General features: G+C 44.8%; 1 protein-coding gene across 1 annotated transcript in view; it reads left to right on the top strand.

Moving 5' to 3' along the window:
- Nucleotides 1–2,719: 2,719 nt before the first annotated feature.
- The window catches only part of WHSC1 (Wolf-Hirschhorn syndrome candidate 1), a 115,448-nt gene continuing 95,401 nt past the window's right edge, over nt 2,720–22,766 (top strand). Inside the window, exon 1 of the mRNA XM_015424916.1 lies at nt 2,720–3,328. Within this exon, the coding sequence (XP_015280402.1) occupies nt 2,735–3,328 (594 nt within the window). The 5' untranslated portion in view covers nt 2,720–2,734. The remainder of the gene's footprint in view (nt 3,329–22,766) is intronic.

Here is a 22,766-nt window from a genome sequence, read left to right as displayed (position 1 = left end):
CTAAACAGTGTTACAGCATTCTAGGTCCACTGAAATCAGTGGGCATAGGAGGTTGTAACTTTATGGGTGTAGGAGGTTGTACCTCTGCTTAGGTGGTGCTGCAGGTTGGTGCTTAGGTAGAACTCATTTCTGGTGGGGCTTTATTATGACCAGCCTAATTTTAGTATAGTATTGTGCAGGCTTTTGAGCTCGCCACTATGGGACCCCCTGCACTCACTTCAGTCATCATCTATGGCAGGGCTGCCAAACATAAGGCCCAGGGGCCAGATCTGGCCCATCCAGAGCTCTTATGCGGCCTGCGAGCAACTGGTGCAAGGGTGGGAGTACTGGGGAGGGGGAGTGGGCAGAGCCACTCCGATTGTGGCTTCAGTATGGCAGAACAACCTCATCTGCACAGTCCTATGGTTTTATATTGCTGGCTAAGTGCCGTAACAATAAAATTCATTCATTCATGCACAGTCAAGCATCATGGGAACATCTGCCCATTGCTGCACTGCTGGCTGTGCAGTAGGCCCATGTGGGTTTTCCTCTCCACCCCCCTCCCAGACTGTGGGGCCTTGCAGTGAGGATACACCAACTCGGAGCCTACCAGCTGCTATACAGTTTCTATCTCCGGTACCTAGCAATATGTTTTAAGGCAGACATGGCCCAGCCCAACAAAGTGACATTGATGTCAGATCTGGCCCTCGTAACAAATGAGTTTGACACCTCTGATCTAGGGGCTTCTTGCAGGTGTCTGGCCCCAGGATGGCTTCGTTAGCTGTCGCCAGGGGAAGGGCCTTCTCAGTTGTGGCTCCTACCCTGTGGAATGCACACTTGGATGACACCCATGCCCTGCTGGACTTGTTTAGTTTCAGCAGGGCATGCAAGGCCAAATTGTTTGGGTTGGCCGTTGGAGGGTAACTACATGTTTGTGCTGTTTCAATCGTGGTATGGTGATAGCCCCGTATTTTCATATTTTAATGTTAAACTTTAATGTTGTCTTTATGTTGTTTTTACCTTATTGGTTTTAATGTTGTAAGCTGCCACAAGACCTTTTGGGTGAGCGGTGACTAAAAATTCTAACCAATAAAATAGAATCCAGGTTGGGTGGTACAAAGCTAAATCAACGGAGCGGTGGGAGCAGATTTTTCATGTCATGATGGCATGACCTGATCTTGTGGGTGTTCTTGTATAAAATGCACACAGGCAAGTAGCTTGACTTCAGTGTTAATGTTAGGTTCTAGGCTGCTCCTTGGGAAGAAGTAATCAGAAATGGTGCGAATGCAAAAAGCCCAGCAGAACTGTATCCAAATTCCTGTCAAATGGCAGCTGAGATACGCAGTTCCCTTGAGGGCTGAGAACAAAAGAAAGTTCCCGGTAGCCTTTATTTTCAGAGGGTGGCTGGAACTGGTCTGCGGTAGAGCAGCTGGATTTGAGTGCGATAGCCCCTCAGAGACCAACAAGATCTTCATGGTATGAGCTTTTGAGAGTCAAAACTCCCTTCAAGATAGATCAGGTTGGGTAGCCATGTTAGTTTGTCTGAAGCTGTAGAATAGAGCAAGAGTCCAGGAGCACCTTAAAGACAAACGTCGTTGGTGGCAGGGTATGAGCTTTTGTGAGTCGCTGCTCACAATAGCAGTCAAACGAGAACAGATGAGTGACAATATCACACCTAATCCAGTCACAGCTGCTGTTGTCATTTGGCATCTAAAATCATTCTAGTTGATTCTGAAGAACAGCCCTGACTCACAAAATCTCATGCCCTGCCACAGATTTTCCAAGTTTTTAAGGTGCTACTGGACTCTTGCTCTTTTATAAAGCTCCTTTTGTCAGATATGAGCTGGAATGGAAACCTCTCGATTCCCTGTATCCCAGTTAGAAGGTGGGAGGGGTGTTGTGAAGAAGGAACTGAGGATGCACAGGTACGATGTGCATTGGTAGTCTCTATATTAACAGTGTTTTGAGATAAATTCAAGGTTATGCAACAAGGGGTGGAGTCAGTAAAGACCAAACTTGGGTTGCTTGGCCTATGGGAGAAGGAAATGGGGGGAAGTAGCCTTTGCTTCCTAAACAACCAATTTAGGGTGGGTGCTGATTCCAGTGTGGCTGCATTCCCCAGTACTCGCTACTTCTTTCAGTTTTAAGCAAACTATATTGCTGCTGAATGAAGGTGCCATTAGAGCAGCAGCAAAGCTGCTTGGTTTTTTTTTAACATAATGAGGTAGGTAATATTTGTGTTCAAAAAGATAATACAAAAATTGATGTTCTACTGTGATCAGGGACCATGGTCACCTTGCAGATTATTGTAATCTACAGCAATGTGGTGTGCATAATTTAGAATAGGCAGTTAGTGCCTTAAACTGTTTTTTTCTAGAATGGTAAAAAGGTTTGTAGCTTGGCAAAAACCAAGCCGACTTCAGATCTGGGTCATCTTTTCCCCCTCAAACTGTAGTGTGCATATTGTGTACAGTTAGAATAGTAAAAAGGTTTATAGCTTGGCAAAAACCAAGCCGACTTCAGATGTGGGTCATCTTTCCCCCCATGAACTGTAGTGTGAATATTGTGTTTAGTTGGCCCGATCAACACCAAATGTTATTAACCCCTGACTATCCCATTTCTGACTATACTAATATATCTAAACTAATGAAAAAAATAACATCTTCCAGGATCAGTGTTCAATTTCTTGTTTTGTTCCCCCCCCCCCCTTTTTGTTTTAACCTTGCAGTATAAAACTGGAAATCTCTTTGGCTGAATGGATTTCAAAAGTAGCTCCCTGCTGTTAACCAAAAAGAGTGTCAATCACATAAAAATGAAGCAAGTACCGGAGATCCTTGGAAGCGCTACAGGGAAAGCGCAGAACTGTGAAGTGAACCGTGAGTGTTCCGTCTACTTGGGCAAAACGCATCTTTCTGCCACACTACAGGAAGATGTTGTGCCAAAATACAACGGCCGTGATGCGCTCCCATTTATCCCAGCAGACAAGCTGAAAGACCTCACTTCCCGTGTGTTTAACGGAGAATCAGGAGCACAAGACACCAAGCTGCGTTTTGAGTCGCAGGATATCAAGGAAGCTGGGACACCGCCTAACACTACTCCTGCCAAGAATTGCTCTCCAGAGATTAAACTGAAAATCACTAAGACTTACATGAATGGAAAGCCTCTGTTTGAGTCTTCAATTTGTGGCGACAATGGGATAGATATATCTCCAGCAGAGGAGAACCAGCAGAAGACAGAGAACAAGGAGAGGAGGAACAGAAAAAGAAGCATCAAGTATGACTCTGTGCTTGAACAGGGCTTTGGTGGAGCAGCATTAATCTCGAAGACAAGTAGTCCCTCTGGCAAGAAGGTACCGGGGTTATTTACTAACTCTCTTGATAGGCTGATTGTCATTTTCTGACCATTAGAGCGTTTCTGCAGTGGAGCAGACTTCCTCGAGGGGTGGTGGACTCTCCTTCCTTGGAGGTTTTCAGACAGAGGCTAGATGGCCATCTGACAGCTGTGCTGATTCCTGTGAACTTAGGCAGCTCATAAGAGGGAGAGCAGGAAAGGTTGCCGCAGTGCTTAGTTCTCGTGGCCCTTTCTTACACGCCCAGGGAAATGCTGATTGCCACTTTGGGACGAGGAAGCCATTTTTCTCCAGGCCAGTTTGGCTGGGGATCCTGGAGGGTTTTTGTCGTCTTCTGGGCGTGGAACAGCAGTCACTGGGGGTGTGGAGGGGGAGGTATTTGTGAATTTCCTGCATTGTGCAGGGGGTTGGACTAGATGACCCTGGAAGTTCCTTCCAACTCTATGATTCTATCAATTACTGTTAAGGATAATTTTTTTTTAAAGTGGCCTTTCAAATGATCCTTGGCTCAGATGCCAGTTGGCAGTTATAAGGAGCAGTGAGAGTGTGAAAGCTGTTGGGATCACTGCTCTGGAAGTTGCTGCTCTGCCTCCGCTGTGGTGTTAATGGCCACCATACCAATATTTCTTCAGACTCAGTTGTAGGAGTGCGCGGGGGGGGGGGGGGGGGGCGCTTAAGAAGAAGGCTGCCATTTGCAGGGGCGGCTCTTTCCCATCACCATGTGATCAGGCTTCTCCTAGCTTCTTGGAACTTGTGTATGGGGAGAGTGTGAACCAGTGTGTGCCTTGCATATGGGACGTAAACTTAAGGATTGTGATAGATTTTGTTTGACAGTTATTAAGAGGACAGGGTAAATGGTGTTTCAAAAGAATCTGGTTTCTAGGTGCTAGGCTTGGCAAGCATCCTAAGTTTATTCATAAGACTTCTGTGCAAGGAGAAGGATTAGAGAGGAGCATTACAGAGGAGGGCAACCAAGACGGTTAGGGGGCCTATGAGGGAAGGCTGAAGGGTCTGGGACAGTTTAGAAAAGAGGCAACTCATGGGGGATACGAGAGAAGCGTATAAAGTTATGTATGGGATGGAGAGAGCTGACAAAAATAACTTTCTCCCCCTCCCAAAACACTAGAACTTGAGGGCATCCGAAGAAACTGATGGTTGGTAGGTTCAGGATGAACAAGAGGAAATACTTCTTGTGAGTGATTAAAATGTGGGATTTGCTGCCTGCCAGAGGATGTAGTGATGGCCACAGGAATAAACCGCTTTGAAAAGGGGACTAGACCGATTCATGGACGACAGGACTATCAGTGGCTACTGGTCGTGGTGATTGAGGGGAACCTCCACATTCAGAGGCAGTCAACCTCTGGATCCCAGAGCCAGGAGGCAGCATTAGGGGAAGGCCTGGGTCTTTAAGCCCTGTTGTTGGCCATCCAAAAGAACTGGTTGGCCCCTGTGTGAGACAGGATGCTGGACTAGATGGACCACTCGTCTGATACAGGTGAGCTCTTCTTAAGTTCTTATGAGGGGAAGGCCTCGGCCTCTCTGCCCTGTTGTTGGACCTCTAGAGGAACTGCTTGGCCACTGTGTGAGACAGGATGCTGGACTAGATGGACCACCTGTCTGATCCAGCAGGGCTTTTCTTATGTTCTTAACATCAGGGGAAGGCCTCGCCCTCTCTGTCCTGTTGTTGGCCCTCCAGAGGAACTGCTTGGCCACTGTGAGAGACAGGATGCTGGACTAGATGGACCACCTGTCTGATCCAGCAGGGCTTTTCTTATGTTCTTAACATCAGGGGAAGGCCTCGCCCTCTCTGCCCTGTTGTTGGCTCTCCAGAGGAACTGGTTGGCCACTGTGAGAGACAGGATGCTGGACTAGATGGACCACTCGTCTGACCCAGCAGGCTCTTCTTGTGTTCTAATGTTCACTGGACTTGACACCCGATAAAGTTTCTCATTCTTTCCGGATGGAGCGGGGGCCATGACCAATAAAAAAAAGAACAAGGGTGGGTTGCAGTTTTCCCCACCTGGGGGGGGGGGTCAAAGCCAGTAAGGTTTTTATTGCTATCAGGTGGGGATTCCACTTAAGTGTTCCAAGGGAGTGCAGGAGTGGATTGCCCTTTGACATCCCAGTGGGCCAGTGACCACAGAGCACCCCCCCCCGCCCCCCAGTGGATATATGAAGGGAGGCTCAAAGGCCCTTCAGAGCTGTTTGCCAGCTCTGGTGAGGAAGAGCATCGCGGTGCGTCCTCTTCCTCCACCTGCGCTTTGTCCCTCTGTCAGGTGAAGGGTGTGTGGCAGCAGGAAAGGATGAGGCCCTTTTCCAGGGTTGTTTTGGCCTTCTGATCCATGCCGTGATCTCATTGGGGTAATGTTTCCAAAGGCATTGCTTTAGGAGAGTGAGATCTTAAACTGCTGGCATTTCCCTTAATGTTGCAGACAGGTAAAAAGATTCAAAAGTACTGGATTGGAGTACATACCCTCTTACAATCAGTGTTGAATGAATATTACAATAGCTTTTAAACCAGAAATATTCCTGTTAAACTATCTACCAGATGACTTAGATAAGAACCATAGATACTTTATTTTACATGTTATAACAGCGGCCAGAATCTTATTCGCAACGACATGGAGGACATTGAAAATCCCAACACTTAATGAGTTGATAACGAAGATTATGGAATGTGCTGAAATGGGCAGATTGACAAATATTCTAAAAGGAAAAATGGAAGAAGTATTTATGGGACCGTGGTGGGCGTTTTATGACTGGTTAAAACATAAGTACTGAGAAACTCAGACTAAATGAAGAACAATAAGAAAGATGGTTATAATAGTTGTGAAACGTTTAGGAGAAAATTTGCATGCAGAATGTTAAATTGGTTTTTATATATATATACGTCTGTGCTCTTTCTTTTCCATTCTTTCCCACTCCCCCTTTTTTATATAAACTAATCAAACTTATTAAAAAAATTATGTTGCAGACAGTAGGTCTCCCCATTCCCTACTTCATTCCTTGTTCCCTCTGACTTTTTCTCCCTTCTCACCCACCCCCCAACCACTTGAGGGTTTAATGTGCTCCTCTTCCGCTGTAGTCCTCGGATACATAGAAGGACAAGATGTTCTTCTACTTTTTGCCCCTTCTCAGACACCAGAGAAGCAGCCAGAGCAAGACAGTTACTATTAGTGTTTTGGAGAGCTGTGTTTGTACTCGGCCGGTAAAACACAGTTGTTTTGAAGAGGGCTGTGAGTTCAGGTTTGAGTGGTGTTTTCTTTGTTCCAGTACTGGAAGGAAGGAGGGATCCCCGTGTGTCAAAGAACTGCTGGAGGGGATAGGTTACAAAACTCCCGGTTCTCCCGGTTATAAAACTTTTAGACAGAAGGCAGGCGAAGGAACTCTTCGGTGCTAGGTTTGGATTCAGGAGCTGTAGAAGCTGTTCTCTGTACTGAACTGTGGCAGGAGCATATCAGTGGGAGGAGGTGTCCTATTTTTCAGTGATCACCACAGACAGAGCTCCTTGCCCATAAAGTGAAGCCAGCATATTGAGGGGAGGGCCATACTAACCCCCCCCCCAATGTTCACTATTTGCAGGGAGATGTCTTATGCTGGGGAAGGCATTAAAAACATGATTGTGTATACTTTGGTACATCCAGAATTCTGCTGCCTCATTGTGTAAAGGATCAATGCAGATGTATTGGACATTGATTTCCATTGGTCTTGAAAAAGTATATGGGCAGCGTTCCCTCTGAGTTAGTGTGAGCAAGCTCACAATTTCTTAGCCTCCAGCTCACACTTTTTTGTCTTAGCTCAGGAAGGAGGGCTCCAGAGCAAACTAATTTATGCAGTGACCAAATCGCTCGCTCACGACATTAATGCCAGTAGCTCACAAAGTAGAATTTTTGCTCACAAGACTCCCCAGCTTAGAGGGAGCATTTGTGTATGAGGCCCTGATTCTAGTTGGAGCCGCATGGGAGAGGGAGGCTAACCATGCAGGACCTCTAACCACCTAAAGTTGTTCATATTTTATAGGAGTGGTTCCCCACGCCCACCCCATGTGCTCCCCAAGTGCTAATCATATGTCCCGCCGCGGGCTCCTCTGCGGCCTCACGGGCTGCTGCTGCGGGACTGGCATGACAATCGCCAGACTCTCGGCCCCCCTCAGAAGACCGCACCCCCTGGGAAAGGGGTTCAAGGAGCGACGACGCAAACGCCCGACCAAGAGACCCGGAGAGACTCACTGCACTCCCCCCACGGGGACAGAAGCCCCGGGAGAAAGGAGTAGCGGGAGAGGCGGGGTCGAGAAGGCAGTCGGAGACATGCTCGTCTCCTCGACCACCGACGGGGGAAGGGCGCGCTCGGTCCCGGATGCAGGACAAATGGAGAGGCCCGGCCTTACCTGGAGGGAGGGGTTGGGAGACGCCGCAGTTGATGGCGTCGGGATCCGGAAGCGGCCACTCCCCTGCGCAATGCCGTTCAGGAAAGGAACACAGAGAATCACAGGAGGGCGGGACTAGAGGCGCACCATAGGGAAGGTGGAAGGAGGTGATTGATAGGTTCAGGATGTGGCGGTGGGGCGGAGGAAAGGAATGGGAGGAGTCACCAAGGGAACGGGGGAGATAAAAGGAGGGAAACCAAGAGAGCCGAGGAGGATGTCCGTGGTGACTGGCTGGAGAACGAGAGAGAGAGAGAGAGAGAGATAGCCGCTGTTAACCCCGAAGAGGGAGTACTGTGAGTGCCGAAACTCCAGAAACCTTCCAGGTCTGAGGCTCTCGTTTCCCTCCTGAGTCTTCAACCATGGCAAACGGTCCTCCGAGCCCTGGGGAATACCCCAGGGCACGACAGCATAGTTTTAATTTTATTTATAGGATTGTTTTAAATGTTGTGATACAATATTGTATACTATCTGTTGTAAGCTGCCCTGAGCCCTACTTGTAGGGAAGAGCAGCCCAGTAAATCCAATTAAATAAATAAATGGGTTTCGCTGAACAAAATGAGTGGCTAAACCCTTCCTCCTCTCCCCTTATAGGAACACTCAGCCCTGTAATATGCCTTTTTAAGTGCTGATCTTCATTACATGTGCCCTAAAACTCCATCTTATGCTAAACTAGTAATGTAGGAGCCAGTGCAGTGCAGCTACTTCCTATGATTGTAGGTTATTATGGGACTCCTGTCCATACCCCCATCATTGCCCCAATTTGGGCTCCTGCACTGTCAGTATTAATCAGAGGAGGATGCTGAAGAGACTTGAGCACGTTGTGTGGTTTGTCTCTTGCTGCAAGTCTTAGAGGTACTAGAGTGACTTGTTGGTCTGCCATCTTACTTCAAGGGGCTTGAATAAAATGACGAATGGTCTCCCTGCTGAATAGTGTGTTAGAGCAATGGAGAGAGCTCTCTGAGAGTCTTGTCTCTCAAGAATGGTAGGAAAAGACCGCTTATTTAGAACACTTATATCCCACCTCTGCAGATAACTGCTTGGTGGAGCTAATAAAATAAAAGTCAATACAAATAAAACACAAAAATACAAATAAAAACAAATAATTATACAATAAACCTATAAAAGAGTACCAAACTTCAATAAAATTAACCCTGCAGCAGTAAAATAATCTACACTGTAGAACCTGAGGCCAATAAAACCCACGGCATAAAACAGTGTTGGGAGCACATAAAAACAAGTCACAAAATGCAGTCCTGTGGAAACTCGAGCTGCAGTGTTTGACTCTTCTAACAACAAATATATACACTGCAAAAACCTTTTTTATAAGTTAGAGTGTTCTATATGTTCCTTTTTATAAAGGGCATTGTGTATTATTCATAATATTCTAAAAACAGGTATATTTCATTACATGCAATATCAACAATAATAATCAGTTTGTACAATCTAATAGCTACCAGTCAATTTATATCCTTTTTACACAATCAACCCTAATGGGAGTTTCTAGAATTGTACACCTGCTTCTCCTTGCTTGAAAGTCTTATGAAGGGGGAAGTTTCCTTTTGTGGTTACATTGAAGTTCAAATTGATGTTTGTTGCTGGTCCTACAAAAGGCCCATTAAGCAGCTGACATTCATAGATGGAGCGCTCCTGTCTTTCTCAAAGCTGCCTGTTTTAGAATATTATGAATAATACACAATGCACTTTATAAGATGGAACATATAGAACACTTTAACATATAAAAAGGTTTTTGCAGTGTGTATATTTGTTGTTTGATAAAATGCAGTCCAGCAGCCTTTTATAATTAAAGAGCCAAACTGCATCGAAATATGGAGTAAGAAATGAACAATGAGCCAATGTAAGAAAGTCCACTGCATAACTGAAAATATAGAAAATATTATGTGTTGATTAATAATCCATAAGGCTCCCACAGCCCAAACACTGGGGTCGTGTCCTTTATTACAAAACTAGGAGGAAGGTCTGTTGCGGCCCGAAATGCAACGGGCTTCTAGAACAGGGCCTGGGTAAGTGTGGTGTCGTGGAGGAGCTGCGCTCCCCCCCTCCTGAAGCCGTGGAGTAGTGCTGGGCCGGGTGTGTGCTGGTCTCCGCCAGGAGCCACAGGCAGTCGCCAGCAGGACAGAAGGCCACCCAGAGGTCGCAGCATCGCCAGAGGCGGCCCACGGCCCCTGACTGACATGGAGGGGTGGAGGAGCGTGGGTCCAGATGAAGCAGCAAAGGCTGGCGTCAGGCAGCAGGTGGTGCGCCGTGGAGGCAGGAAGAGCTGCTAGGCTGTGGGAGAAGGAGGCGAGAAGGCAGGGCGCCGGGCGAGCAAGCCCTTTCGGCTGCCAGAGCATGCGCTGCCCCCGTTGCCTCCCAGCTTACTGAGGTGGAAAGGCTGGGCGGTGGTTCTGTCAGAGGGTGGGCGGGACTTTGACAGCACACAGGCATGCAGCTACCAATGGATGGTGAGACCTTGGCAATGCAGCCACCAATGGATGGTGAGACCTGGTGATCGACAGGTCTCCTGGCCAAAGGCTGCGGGAGCGTGTTCCAGGAGTCACACGAAATGAGCTTTATATATAAGAGAAGAAGATGGCACACACAGGTGTCAAGCTTAAGTGATCACTAAACAAAGGATCACCCTGTGCAATTACATCCAGATTGGCCTGGCTAGCCCAATTTCACTGAATCTCAGAAGCTAAGCTGAGTTAGTATTAGGATGGGGGACCACCAAGGAAGCCCAGGGTCCCTACGCAGAGGCAGGCAACAGCAAACCACTTCTGAACATCTCTCGCCTTGAAAACCCTGCAAGGTGGGCAGATGTCAACCACAACTTGATAGTACTTTCCATCACCATCATACTGGCATGAATCTGCATGGTTTGTGCTTGGGCCAGTAGCAACGTTTCACCTTTATCACTTTCTTTTCTGTAAAACATCTCTAGGACGCCCTTTCGTCCCAAAGAAATCTTTGCCTGTTATTCTCATCACACGCCGATTATTCCAGCATCCCACCTGTCCCTCCAAAGAGCCATCTTTAGCTCCACAGCTGTAGGTTCCTGACCCCCTCCATAAAACATTGAAAAGGTATTGAAAATAGACCAAGAGTTTTAAAACAATGTTTAAAAATGTTAATAAAACTACATTTAGAAGCCTGTGTGTAAAGAGAAATGTTCTAGTGCCTAAACAACCGTAAGAATTGGGGGGGGGGGGACATTGCAGAGGTGAGGCTCTGAGAAAACCCTGTCTCTAGTTGATTGCCTACCTCCTCTTGAACACATGAAGCTGCCTTATACTGAATCCGACCATCAGTCCATCAAGGTCAGTATTGTCTACTCAGACTGGCAGTGGTTTTCCCGGGTCTCTGACAGAGGTCTTTTCCATCATCTAGCAGGAAGAATAAGCTGCAGTGGCTCAGTGGTTAAGACGCTGAACTGCAGGCTGGAAGGTTGGTAGTTCAGCAGTTCAAGACCCGAGTGCCACATGATGGAGTGAGCTCCTGTCTCTGGTTCCAGCTCCTGCCAACCTAGCAGTTCGGTGGGAAGGTAACAGCATTCCGTTCGCCTCGGCGTCTAGTCATGCCAGCCACATGACCATGGAAATGTCTTCAGACAGCGCTGGCTCTTTGGCTTGGAAACTGAGATGAGCACCACAACCCTAGAGTCAGATTCGACTGGCTTTTGAGCAGGGGAACCTTTACCGTTATAAGAAAAAGAGTTGTTTTTATACCCTTTCTCTCAACGCAGCTTATAATCTCCATTTCTCCCTCTCCCCACAACAGAGGCACCTTGTGAGGTAGGTGGGGCTGAGAGAGTTCAGAGGGAACCGTGACTGGCCCAAGGTCACCCAGCTGGCTGCATGTGGAGGAGCGGGGAATGAAACTCGGTTCTCCAGATTAGAGTCCACACTCTTAACCACTACGCCACATGGCTCGCACCATGCTGGCTCTGGAGGCGCTGGGGAATGAACCTGGAACCTTCTACATGCCAAGCAGATGCTCTACCCTTGAGCCATGGCCTCTCTCCCATAATCTTTGCCTATGTTAATTAACAACTCATCAGGCTGCTGCTGAAAACACTTTTCCCCCCTGCTGTCCCTCTCATGCTAGTTAGCTGCATGCCAGAGCTTCTTCCCGTCTTCATTCTTGAAAAGAAACAGACCCAGACTAAATAAGGTTACATTCTGGAGGTAGATTCAGGTGAAGGATCTCACCTTTAAAGAGGCTGACATCCTGGTTGGGAAAGAGGGATATTCTGCCCTACTGCTCTAGTGCCTTCCTATGTCCAGCTAGCATTTTTTTTAAAAAAGCAATAGAGCACAACATCCCTCCCTTCCATCCAGGATGCCATCCTCTTTAAAGGTGAGATTGTATTCTGAAAGCGGCAAGGTGGCCTTGAAGGGCCACCTCTTCCCATATCGGATAGCCTGCCCGTTAGCGTCGTCCTCCCAAACCCTGCTCCCACCTGCAAAGGTGAGGCAGTAACCACTGGGTTTTCTCATTCTCTTGGGGACAAGTCTTACTCAGCAGCAACCTGAGGAGTTGTCTGGGTTTTTAGTTAACACAGGCAGAATTAGCAGCTGGGTTTGTAGGGGCTTGTTGTGTGACAAGACACCTCCCATCTTCTCAAAGCAGCCTTCTGGATATCACCTTCATATAGCACCTCCCAGCTGTCTGAAATGTTTGTTTCCTGTAAGCTAGCGGCAGGGAGGCATAACTGGCTTCCAGAGAGGATCAGCAGGGTACTAGTCCTCAAGAAACCAGTTACCCCTGCCGTAAAATTATCCGTAGTTTTCTCACCTTCCTGAATTAATGTCTGCTCCATATCCATAGGCCAAAGCTCCAATCTGGAAGTTCCACTGAAGTCTCTTCAGCAGGTGGTTAAGAGAGGAGTGGAAATAAGAGATGTGTCGGGAAAGGTCTCCCACATAGGAAATAATGTCCTTTGCCATCCTGGGTCTTTGGGTCCTTGGTTCAAGAGAAGCAGTCTGCATTCTGGTTTAGGTAAAGGTTTCCCTGGCTCGAAAGCCAGTCGAATCCGACTCATCTCCGTTTCAAAGCCGTCCAAATATGTTTCCGTGGTGTTTAGGTAAAGGTTTCCCTGGCTCGAAAGCCAGCCGAATCCGACTCTAGGGATGCGGTGCTCATCTCCATTTCAAAGCCGTCCAAAGATGTTTCCGTGGTCATGTGGCCGGCATGACTAGACGCCAAGGCGCACGGAACACTGCAGAACGTTAAAAGTGATAAGGCCAGAAGAATGGTCTGTAATCAGTACTGCTAGTACATTGCAGATTGCTCTTTTCCCTTAAATATGTTGTGTTTCTTAGAAATAACGTAAACAGATTTTTTTAAAACTTAAAGTCTTTTTAAGGTGGTTACTGTGTGAAAGACTAGCAACTAAAGATGAGAAAATAGAGAACTAACCAGACTGAAAGTGGCATCTGTAAGTGCAGCTTCTGCTTATAATCTGTCCTTGTGCGCATTTTTCTTGGAGTATTTCAGACTCTTATTTTCTTCTGCGGCTAGTTGAGTAAAAGCTGTGCAGTATTCGCGGTAGACTGGCAAATGAGCTAAAATTGTTGTGGAAGACCACCCATTGGCTTTTTACCACGGTAGCTTTTTGCACTGTACCTAAACTCTTTTTTTCTTGTAGTACTAAGAACACTTCAGGAAGAGCTTAGTTTGAGGAAGTTCTGGAAGAAAGAGAGGCCAGCTTTGCTAAGGCTTCCTTAACTTGAGATGCAGTGGAACGAAGTTTGAGTCCAGTGGCAGCTTTAAGACCTACAAAGTTTAATTCTGGTTATAAGCTTTCATGTGCATGCATGAACATCTGAAGAAGCGTGCATGCACACCGAAAGGTTATACCCAGAATTGAATTTTGTTGGTCTTAAAGGTGCCACTGGACTCAATACTTTGTTCTGTTGCTTTAGACCAACATGGCTGCCCCACCTGAATCTATTGTGGTACAGTGATAGTTCCGAAACTGAGGTGCCTGGAAGCCAAACAGTTGTGTTATTTATTCAGCAGTACATTTAAATTGTGAGGCAGTGTAACTTGGTGTGGGAGAAGTGGCTTTTAAATGTCCTTGGCCTCAGACACCCAACTTTCCTGTGCTTATGTACCATTGAGCCTCTGCAGTCTTATGATGTGCAGAGTTGCTTATTCCCCTGCATCTGTAGTTCTGTATGCATTAGGAATTTAACCTTTGTGCCAGTCAGAGGTGTCTTCACTCTGGGTAGAATCCCGTTGCCTTTAATGACATCAAAAGGTACGGTCCTGGAAGAGGCAGACAAAACACAAGCCGGATGGATGGATGCTCACTGGACAGGGTTTGCTCTCTCAGGTCTGAGAACGAAGACCCTGGTTCTGCCTTCAGATTGAAGTGACAGGAAAAAGAACTATTGATCATGCTCATCCCATTCTTCACGTATACTGCTGTCAGCCTCTTGTTCTGATCTGGTTTCCCTCAGTGGACCCCAATGGAAGAGCCTGGCCCTGGGATTTGTTATTGTCCTCATTGCCGTGGGCTTCATATTAGACCCAACAGGTCATTGGGAGTACTAGGATCTATTGGGTGTAGTAAATAAGAAGCTGGAGACCAACTGGTGATGAAGGTGCATAGAATGTTTATATAGATATAATGGTGGATATATACACAGAGATATACAGGCTATCATACAGCATGCCATGCCTTAGCTTTGAGAGACTAAGTCCCCACCTAGCTTATCAGCTGATAGCTAATATACTAAACCCAGCCAATCACTAACAAGGTGAATTAATTACCTACTCTAACAATGCCTGATAGAGAACACCTGCTAGTATAACACCTGGCTGCAATCACTTAATCACTAGCATGACAGCTAGGACTGTCAAACAGATCAAACTGATCTAGTAACTGCTTGCTACCTTTATCACCTAGATATATATCTCAATAGGATCTAGGTAGTAACCCTCTTATGTGTCATCAGGATCGTCCATTGACCTGTCTGGGTGATCTTGTATTTCCTTCAGCTAGGTGTAAGCTCTCCAATGCCATCAGTTCTCAGACTGTGAATTTTTTGTCTCTACAAGCTAACATGGGCATTTGCTCCATGGAAGGTCATCTTGCTAACCTGTTCCCCTTTGTGTGCCTGCTCAGAGACCATGAAAAATAAGAATTATTTATCCTTGACATTATTTGCCCAGCTACATGCTGATTTGGGGAAAGTGGCAGCATGCCAATCCCTGGTGCAACTGGCATTTAAGCTGGAGCCCGACTTGATAGATTATGTGCTTCTCCGTGGCTCTCCACATCTGTGATCATTGAGGGTACCGTACTCATTCCTACCATTGTCTGAAGAGGCACTGCTGGGGGCTCTCCAAGTAAACCTGGTTTTGTCTCGAAGTCAGTCATTAAGCTGTTCGGGGAAGGGGGGTGGAATCGATTTCCACTGTAGCTTAAAACATTCCAGAACTTGATTGGGTCTGGTCCGATAATCAAACTTTGCTGATTTGAGGGACAAAAGACCATCTACAACTCCAACTACTGGTGTGCCCTGCATGGAAGTTCGATTGCTGTCCTGTTGGATAAATGCGTGCATTCAGCTGTCCTCTTTGGCAGACCTGGTGATCTAGAAATCTCATAATCCAGAGATGTAGTAGAAAGTGAGACTGAGTTCCACCTCTTCAGTGGCATTTATGCCCCTTGTGAGCCACCCTGAGCCTTCCAGGAGGGCGGGATATAAATTCAAAGATAAATAAATAAAGTATTATGAGTTTGAGGTGTAGATTTCTTCCTGTCTAACAGTCCCCCTATAGCGCATTGATTAAGAAGTCCTGCTAGATCTCTTAGCTTTTGAATAGAGTTCTTTAAGTTGTCTAGAGCAGAGGCAACATATGCTTGCTCATCTCGTAAAGTCTCTTTTACGGAGGTAGATTTAGGTGGAGAAATTTGAGCTGGAATCGACTTATCCCTCGCACCCAGAGAGGATACTAAGTCCAGAGATTGAGGTGCTGTGGAAGAAGAAGAGATTGGATTTATACCCCGCCCTTCACTACCCGAAGGAGTCTCAGAGTGGCTTACAATCTCCTTTCCCTTCCCTTCCCCACAACAGACACCCTGTGAAGTAGGTGGGGCTGAGAGAGCTCTCTCGAGGACTGCTCTTTCCAGAACAGCTCTGAGAGAACTGTGATTGACCCAAGGTCAAACCAGCAATTGCATGTGGAGGAGTGGGGAGTTAAACCCGGTTCCCCCAGATAGAGTCCACGCTCCTAACCAGTACACCAAGAGTAAGAAATCTGTTGGAGCTGATTCTTTGCCCTTTCTCAACAGGGGTGGGATGAGAGGAGCTTCAGTTCCAGTTTGTACGTCCCCCCCCCCCCCCCAGCAGAATTAGCTGAAGGTCGAAGAGCTTCCCTCTTGCTTTGTTTTGCACTTGTTTTCAATTTCGTGCACATAACCTTTTCAAGATATAGTTCTGTAGCGAAAAGAAAATCAGTGAAGGATTTCACTAATTACAAACTAAGTTAATGAAGAATGGAACCAGGCATCAAACAGCAACATTTTTAGCAGTGTCAATTTTTGTTGCTTAAACATGTTGCTGTTTGGTGCGCTCAGTTCCATGCAGTTACAGCTGCTCTCTTAAGGAGGTGCCATTCTGCCGTGATGCCACATGAAACAAAGACAAGAATGGAAGGCCTTCTTTTTGAAGGAACCCATGAAAAATGTAAGACAAAACCTGATATGGGTCTGTTTGCTTCTTCCAAGGCCAAATTCCATCTAATCCAGTGGTGGTAAAAGGTCACCAAGAAAACCCGGTGACAAGTCAGTGTGTTTCACGGTCCCCAAATCCTGAAAGTGCCCTTTTGACAAGAGGTGGAAGGAAACCGTGTGCCGAGATCCCCTCCCCATTGGATATTGAATAATTCACACTAACTCTGTTCTGGTCCTTCATAGGGCTGCTTGTTTTTATGTCCAGTTTTAAAATAAGCCTGTCTTTTGAACCTGAGGCACTAGAACACCAACATGGTGGTCCTAGAAAGTGCCGCCAAGTCGCAGTCGGCTTACAGCAACCCCTCATGGGGTTTTAAAGGCGTAGGGACCCCGGACTTCCTTGGTGGTCTCCCAGTACTAACCAGAGTGACGCTTGCTTAGGTTCTGAGATCTGACAAGATCAGGCTACCCTGAGCCGTCCGGGTCAAGGGCAGAAGACCAATATACACTGTTATAAATTGTGAAAGAACGTTATTCTTATGTTGTGAACATTGTTGGCACTGGGGGTTAATTTTTTCTCATTAACAATTTTTTATTTTATCATTCAACATTCTTTTTTTTTTTAAGTAGTTTATTTACATTTTTCCAGGTTATACAAACATACATACATTTCCTTCTTTGTTAACATTTGGGGATAAATTTTACAGATTTTTCTCATACCATTTTATGGCTTTATGCCATTTCTGGTTAAATTTGTCTTCTAATTTACCAGCCAAAAACATATTTAATTTATCCATCTCTATTATCTCAAACAGTTTGTTTATCAATTCTTCCCTTTTTGGTATATTATCTGATTTCCAGTTTTTAGCAATACAGATTCTTGCCATTGTAATTATATATACAATAATACATGATTCATTATATTTAATGCCGTTGGGTAAGATATTTAGCAAATAAATTTCTGGGTTTAGAGGTAAATCGATTTCTGTTATGTCTTTTATCAGTTGTAGACTGGGGGGGAAGTGAGAGAAGGGGGGGAGAGAGAGAGAGACTGGCCCCCCCTTGTACACTGTTATAAATTGTGAAAGAGCATTATTCTTGCATTGTGAACGTTGTTGGCACTGGGGGTTAATTTTTCAACTTAAAGAGCATGTCTTTCTGTGGTTCTTCAGTGAAAGCCTGCCATTTCTACCCTAACACGTCACTTGAATTCTGGAGTGGATCTTACAAGCAAATTGGCCCCAGATGGTGCACCGTCCCTTGGATTTTTATCCACTACCCTGGTTTAAAAACATTCACTTGTTGATACAGAACTTGCTTGGGCAGCTATTGTGTAGCATAACTAAGAGAAGTCTGGGAACAAAGTTAGAGTCCAGTGGCTCCTTTAAGACCAAAAAAGATGTGAGCTTTCGTGTGCACACACACTTCCTCAGATACATCAAAATGGAAGGTAACAGTTCATTGATATATAGAGACGGTGAACTGTAAATTAGCATCCTCTGTCTTTTATGACTGTTCCAATATACTATTAAAAAAGAAATTCACTAAAAGAGGATGCTAATTTACAGTTCACCCTCTCTATATATCAATGAACTGTTACCTTCCATTTCAGTGTATCTGAGGAAGTGACTCAGGGCTCTTTTTGTAGCAGAAACTTTGCTTATTAGGCCACACCCCCTAATGCAGCCAATCCTCCAAGAGCTTACAGAGCTCTTCTTACAGGAGCTACTGTAAGCTCTTGGAGGATTGGCTACATTAGGGGTGTGTCGCTTAATATGCAAATGAGTACCTGCTACAAAAAGAGCCCTGGAAGTGTGCATGCACACGAAAGCTCACATCTTGAATAAAACTTTGTTTTATTTGCCACTGGACTCTAACTTTGTTCTGTTGCTTCAGACCAACACGGCTGCCCACCTTGATCTAAGAGAAGCCAGGTAATATTTGATCCTCTCATTGAGTCTGGTCTCATTCATCGATTCAACACTGTATCTTGGAATTTATCCACCCTATTTCAAGATTGTACGAGGAGCAGGTACCTTTTCCAGTTTGAAGAAAACTTGCTTCCACTCAAGATGGGCGTTAACTCACAATGGCTGATGGCTGTAAAATGATAGCAGTGTATCTCTGAGCTTTTAAAAAAAGTATACATGTACTTATTTCTAACTTGATTTTAAAAATAGTAATTTCAAAATAGTAAATTTTATCGTGTGGCTTCAGTTAAGCCATTTCAGAAAGAATATTCATTGGAAGATTTTGATATAATTTTAGTGTCGTTTGAAAACAAGAGCAAAAATGTTTTCCCATTTGTTATTGTTTACAGATTACTTGTATTGAAGTTTCTATCTTGGTGCCCTTTCAGTGCCCTTTCAAAACAGATGTGTTTCTTTCGTTAACAGTCAGTGTTTGAAAAAGTTCAAATTTGAAGCTGTTAAATCTTGACAAATGTTTTTTCCATTTCAGTACTTTTGTTTTTAATTAGTATACTTATTTACTTCATTCATAGTATACATTTCTCATTGGGATTGAAGGCGGATCACACACAGTGTTCCCTCTAAGCTGAGTTAGTGTGAGCTAGCTCAGAGTTTTTTAGCTTCCAGCTCACACATTTGTGTCTTAACTCAGGAAGGATGGCTCCAGAGGAGACTAACTTATGCAGTAGTCACTCGCTCACAACTTTAATACCAGTAGTTCACAATGTAGAATTTTTGCTCACAAGACTCCACAGCTTAGAGGGAGCATTGATCACACAGCACCTTTTAATAAAAGTTTTAATAAATGTAATGTAACTTTTAAAAAAAATTGGGGTTGTTTTTGAGTGGTAATCAGGGAAATTAACAAATCGGTCCAGGAAAATAAAAATAAAATTTTAGTAGCATCCCTATTCTACTCCTCCCTGTCTCTTTCGCTATCTAAATTTATATCATAAGCTGTTTTGAGGCAGAGAACCATCCTTAAGTTTTCCTGCTGCTAAGTACCATGTATATTTATGTTACAATAATACAAAATTTGTCACCTGCCTGTGAGATGATAGGTTTCTTTTAAAAATACAAAAGCGAAGCAAGGATGCACAAAAATATACTCTAAAAAGTTTTTTTAAGAAAGCTAATTTCTTTGGAGAATGATGACAGAGGTGTAGAGTACTTATTACAGAGTAACTCCTCAATCTGCAGTCTTGTGCAGATTTACTCCAGTCTAACTTCACTAAGGTCAGTAGGCTTAAACTGGGGTACCTCAGTGATCGCAGTATCAGAAAAGCCCCCCTCTCCCCTGTGTTGTCAAGCCAGACCGCTGTGTGTTTACTTGGAAGTAAAAGAAATTAAGCTAGCTTGCTCCCAAGTAAGCATGAATAGAACTTCATAAGAACACAAGAGAAGCCATGTTGGATCAGGCCAATGGCCCATCCACTTCAACACGCTGTGTTACACAGTGGCCAAAACGGAGGATCCATCAGGAGGTCCACCAGCAGGGCCAGAACTCTAGAAGCTCTCCCACTGTGGCCCCCCAAGCACCAAGGTATAGATTGCCACTGATGGACCTCTGCTCCATATGTTTATCCAATCCCCTCTTGAAGCAGTTTATGCTTGTAGCCACCACCAACCACTTTAAAAGAAAAAAGAAGGAATATGCTAGGGAAGCATGGATGGCTCTAATTCAAGCTGCCAAAGAAAAGAACTCTGCTTTATTTTGGAGGATGGTCTCCAGTCAAAGGGGAAATAGTTCTTTAACAAGGGAAATCCACATTTCTTCTGAAACTTGGATTTTATATTTTCGGAATATGTATTATGATAATTCCCCCCAATTGTCTACGTCTTCTGTTTTTAGCGACCTGCCAAGCTGGCCCTCGGTTTCCCCAAAAGAGATCTCATCATTGATAGGCCAACTTAAAAGAGGCAAGGCCCCTGGCCTGGATGGAATCTCTCCTGAATTTTTTGAAGGAAAACATAAATTGGTGGGCCCCCTTTCTAGCGTACTTATTTACCTATATTGATACAACAGGGAAGGTCCCAAAAGAATGGGGGGTGGCCGCGGTTGTTCCTTTCTATAAAAAAGGTAACCGAAAAGATCCTGCAAACTATAGGCCTATTAGTCTTCTAAGTGTTATAAGTAAATTATATGCTAAACACCTTCTAGAAAAACTTACACTTTGGTTGGAGCAGGATGATATAATAATTCAGGAACAAGCAGGGTTTAGGCAGGGCAGATCGACTACGGACCATTGTCTTCTACTTAGGCATCTTATAGAAAAATATGTTCGCAAGGGCCCCCCGTCTTTATATGCAGCCTTTATCGATCTCAAAGCGGCCTTTGACTCTATTTCTCGACCTGTACTATGGAGTAAACTTGAAGCCTCCACAATAGATAGAAGACTTCTAGCTCTCATCCGTGCTTTACATGAACACACCTCCCTGAGGGTTAGATGTACCGGGTTGGGCCACCTGACAGATAAAATCTCTACCCACAAGGGAGTTAGGCAGGGGTGTATGTTGGCACCAGCTCTCTTCAACTTCTACATTAATGATGTTGCTGGATATCTTAATGGCACAGATCTCCATCCACCCAAATTGGCCCAGCGTCCTATCCCTATACTTTTATATGCTGACGACGCTGTTATTCTTTCTAGAACCTCAATTGGCCTGAGAAGGGCATTGAATAGATTTGCCAGTTATTGTAGTGATCAGAAATTGATTATTAACTATCAGAAGACGAAGGTGATGGCCTTTGGCAGGAGACCTAAGTTAAGAAAGTGGAGTATAAATGATCAGAATCTTGAACAGGTAACCAACTTTCGTTACCTTGGTATGGTTATCCAAGCCTCGGGCTCTAAGTTCGCTCAAAGTCAGGCAGCAGCATGTACGGGTGATAAATCCGCCCAAGGTATTCTCAAGTTCTACCGTTCTACAGGGGGCTATTTTGTGCCAGCAGCACTGAAACTCTTTAAGGCTGTAATAAATTCAATTCATTCATTCATTCACCACCACCACTTCTTGCGGCAGTGAATTCCATGTGTTAATGAGTCTTTGGGTGAAGAAGTACTTTCTTTTATCTGCTCTGTCACCCCTCAATCATTGTTTCTCCAAGCTAAAGAGCCTCTTTAACTTGTTCAGTTTTTGAGAAGAGACTAACAGTGCCATCCTAAGCAGAGATGTACCCTTCTAAGCCCACTGAGTTTAGTGGACTTAGGCGTAACTAGAGATATGAAGGCCCGGGAAAAAAACGGAAAAATTAGGGGGGGGGAACGTTCCCCCCCCTTTTTTCCTGAACCCTTTTTTGTTTTTTTTCCAAAAAATTGAAAAAATTGAAAAAAGAAAAGAAATTGATTATGGAACATTTTATTTTAACATGATGAATAAAATATTTTTAGACAAGGTGTTCAGATATTTTCCAAATCATTTCTAAAATATATATGTATGGTATCAGATTGATCTAATTTCTGTGCACTGAGGGCAAGCAAGTCCTAGGTTACAAACTGAACTCTCCAATGCAAGAACAAGATGCATTTCTTCCTTTAGGAGGTGCTATTGTCACAAGAAAAGGAAAAGGTTTCAGTTTTGTTTTTGCATGTGGGTGGGTATTCTGTTTATAATAATTGTTTGGATACACTCTATTTTTAATATGCTAGTTGTGATAATTTCATGCCAAGTAAAAATGTCCATAGTCATCTTTTATGTTCCTAAAGTAATAGAACGACTTTCAATCTAGAAAAGACAAAAGAAATGCTAATGTAGCATTTTTTTCAATTTTTCCGGAAATTTTACAGCTCTAAGCGTAACTCTGCTTAAGATGATGCTGTAAATATACTTAACTGAGAGGGGAGTCTAACTAGGTGGTACTTGAAGGGCTGGGTGCTCAAATTATATACTACTAGATAGTTGCTCTTAAAAGGCATGTGTTACGAATTCACAAAAGGAGACTCTGTGCTCACTTGAGTAGAGTGTAGGCATAAGAACAGAAGAAGAGCCCTGCTGGATCAGACCAACAGTCTGTCTTGTCCAGCACCCTTTCTCACACAGTGGCCAACCAGCTCCTCTGGAGGGCCAACAACAAGGCATAGAGGCCGAGGCCTTCCTAAGAACATAAGGGGAGCTCTTCTGGATCAGGCCAACAGTCTATCTTGTCCAGCACCCTTTCTCACACAGTGGCCAACCAGCTCCTCTGGAGGGCCAACAACAAGGCATAGAGGCCGAGGCCTTCCTAAGAATGTAAGGAGAGCCCCTGCTGGATCAGACCAACAGTCTGTCTTGTCCAGCACCCTTTCTCACACAGTGGCCAACCAGCTCCTCTGGAGGGCCAACAACAAGGCATAGAGGCCGAGGCCTTCCTAAGAA

This window comes from Gekko japonicus, unplaced genomic scaffold (genome assembly GCF_001447785.1).
Source record: "Gekko japonicus isolate JY-2015 unplaced genomic scaffold, Gekko_japonicus_V1.1 scaffold1478, whole genome shotgun sequence".
Lineage (NCBI taxonomy): Eukaryota > Metazoa > Chordata > Lepidosauria > Squamata > Gekkonidae > Gekko > Gekko japonicus.
Note: the sequence above shows the minus strand (reverse complement) of the source record. Positions and strands in the feature narration are given on the sequence as shown.